The sequence below is a fragment of the Sprattus sprattus genome (assembly GCF_963457725.1).
Source record: "Sprattus sprattus genome assembly, chromosome: 5".
Classification (NCBI taxonomy): Eukaryota; Metazoa; Chordata; class Actinopteri; order Clupeiformes; family Clupeidae; genus Sprattus; species Sprattus sprattus.
The window spans coordinates 40,855,590-40,858,089 of record NC_137924.1 but is presented as its reverse complement, the minus strand read 5'-3'; the positions used below and the strand labels follow the sequence as shown (position 1 = coordinate 40,858,089).

Below are 2,500 nucleotides of genomic sequence, written 5' to 3'. Positions count from 1 at the left end.
CTGGCTGAGAAACACCTGTTCAACACCATACCTGAAATCATTGAGTACCACAAACACAACGCTGCAGGTACAAAAAACACACATCCAAGCACACACACAAATACACAAATGACACAAAAATATTCCATGGCTATTTGGTTACCTCCGACTACCTTAAATGAAACAGACATTCATAAACACTATATATGGTTTTGTGTCTGTATGTATACAGCTGATATAATAATAATGATGATGATAATTGGTTTAGGCAAGCTGTGTGTGTGACATATCTGTATATCTGTGTGTGTGTGTGTGTGTGTGTGTGTGTGTGTGTGTGTGTGTGTGTGTGTGTGTGTGTGTGTGTGTGTGTGTGTGTGTGTGTGTGTGTGTGTGTGTGTGTGTGTGTATGTGTGTGTGTGTGTGTGTGTGTGTGTGTGTGTGTGTGTGTGTGTGTCTGTTCTCCTCAGGACTGGTGGCCCGGTTACGTTACCCTGTTGGCAAACAAGGAATAGAGGCTCCTACCACAGCAGGATTCAGCTATGGTTAGCTCACACACACACACTCACACACACACACACACACACACACACACACACACACACACACACACATAGACACACACACACAGATTACTTTTATGCATGTCATGTATGACATTACACGCATTGATAGTGCATAGACAGGGAAAACATTTTACAGAGTGTTAATATTGGCCATCATCACGCATTACAATAAAGTTGTTAGGCAGAGACATCAGCACCAATAAAGTACTTCACACTACCCTACATTTGGGTTGAAGGTAGACTGCAGATGACCCGAGGTTCTGAAGTGTTTGTTAAGTTTCAAATATTGTAATCCAATAATGCTAGGATTTTGTTATGTAAGGATGTGCCATGGTTGGGTTTAGAACCAGAAATGCTACTATGATGTTGGATTGAGCTTGTATTAATTTTTTGGTATACCGGGCTGCATCCATATAACAGTGATGTCCTGAGGCTGAAGTCTTGCATAGAGGTCATATTAACACTGTCATGATATACATTTGTGAGTTTGTAGTGATGAGGGTGTGAAGTTGTAATGAGATAATTTTGTTCCTGTTGTTGGTCTGAGGTTGTTATAAAGTTGTTCTGAGGTTGTGTTGAGGTTGTTATAAGGTTGTTTTGGAATTGCATTGAGGTTGTTATAAGGTTGTTCTGAAATTGCACTGAGGTGGTTATAAAGTTGTCCTGAGGTTGTTATTTAGTTGTTCTAAGGCTGTGTTGGCATTGGTTGTGTTTGTGGTTGTAATTGTCCTGTTGGTATGTTGTAGATAAGTGGGAGATCAACCCAGCAGAGCTGACGTTCATGAAGGAGCTGGGCAGTGGGCAGTATGGAGTGGTGCGACTGGGCAAGTGGAGAGCGCAGCATAAAGTGGCCATCAAGGCCATCAGGGAGGGAGCCATGTCTGAGGACGACTTCATTGAGGAGGCCAAGGTCATGATGTAAGTACAGTCCCTCTTCTGCTCAGCTTGTAACTTCTGTGACAAATGTATTTCATCTAATCGGTGTGTTTGTCTGTGTGTGTGTGTGTGTGTGTCTGTCTGTGTGTGTGTGTGCGTGTGTGTGTGTGTGTGTGTGTGTGTGTTTGTGTGTGTGTGTGTGTGTGTGTGTGTAGGAGGCTCTCCCATCTCAAGCTGGTCCAGCTGTATGGAGTATGTACTCAGCAGAGGCCCATCTACATCGTAACAGAGTTCATGGAGCTAGGGTGCCTACTCAACTTTCTCAGGTGTGTGCCTGGATGTGTGTGTGTGTGAGTGTGTGTGTGTGTGTGTGTGTGTGTGTGTGTGTGTAGGTGTGTGTGTGTATGTGTGTGTGTGTGTTGTGAATGCCCAGCGTTCGGAAGGACACGACAAGTGGAATTCAGCAATGTAGGTCCTTTATTAAGGCTTACACTTACAAACTTAGGCTCTCAAACATAACTGTAAACAGGTGAACCCACCGGCTTTCACCCAGTGTTACTGGCATCTTTCCCCTCTAGCAGTCCTGCTTCTCTCTCTGACTCTCTCTCTGACTCTGTTTGTATGACGTTTCATGTGTAATTCATATTTTCATCTGCTGATTTTTAATCAGGCAGCGGAGAGGCAGCTTCAGCTTTGAGGACCTCCTGGGCATCAGCCTAGACGTCGCTCAGGGCATGGCCCACCTCGAGGCCAACGGATTCATCCACAGAGACCTAGTGAGTGTGTGTGTTTGGTGTGAGTTTGTGTGTGTGTGAGTGTGTGTGTGTGTGTGTGTGTGTGTGTGTGTGTGTGTGTATGTGTGTGTGTGTGTGTGTGTGTGAGTGTGTGTAGGTATGTGCTTGATGACCAGTATTCCAGCTCTATGGGCTCTGTGTGTGTGTGTGTGTGCACGCATACAGAACATTTTTGACTTGCTACTTCCTCCTTCCTTTCTCACTCTCTTCTCTTGATTTACTTATCTTGCTCTCCCTCCTTCCGTCTTCTAATCTCTCGTTCTTCATCTCCCACTCTATCTCTCCCTC

General features: G+C 44.6%; 1 protein-coding gene across 1 annotated transcript in view; it reads left to right on the top strand.

The window, feature by feature from the left end:
* tec (tec protein tyrosine kinase) overlaps positions 1 to 2,500 on the top strand; it is a gene marked incomplete at both ends in the record, with an annotated part of 21,066 nt that overhangs the window by 14,870 nt on the left and 3,696 nt on the right. The window contains 5 exons of the mRNA XM_080838286.1: positions 1 to 67; positions 447 to 521; positions 1,289 to 1,460; positions 1,634 to 1,744; positions 2,089 to 2,194. The exon at positions 1 to 67 is cut by the window's left edge and continues 67 nt beyond it. Of these exons, the coding sequence (XP_080694412.1) occupies positions 1 to 67; positions 447 to 521; positions 1,289 to 1,460; positions 1,634 to 1,744; positions 2,089 to 2,194 (531 nt within the window). The remainder of the gene's footprint in view (positions 68 to 446; positions 522 to 1,288; positions 1,461 to 1,633; positions 1,745 to 2,088; positions 2,195 to 2,500) is intronic.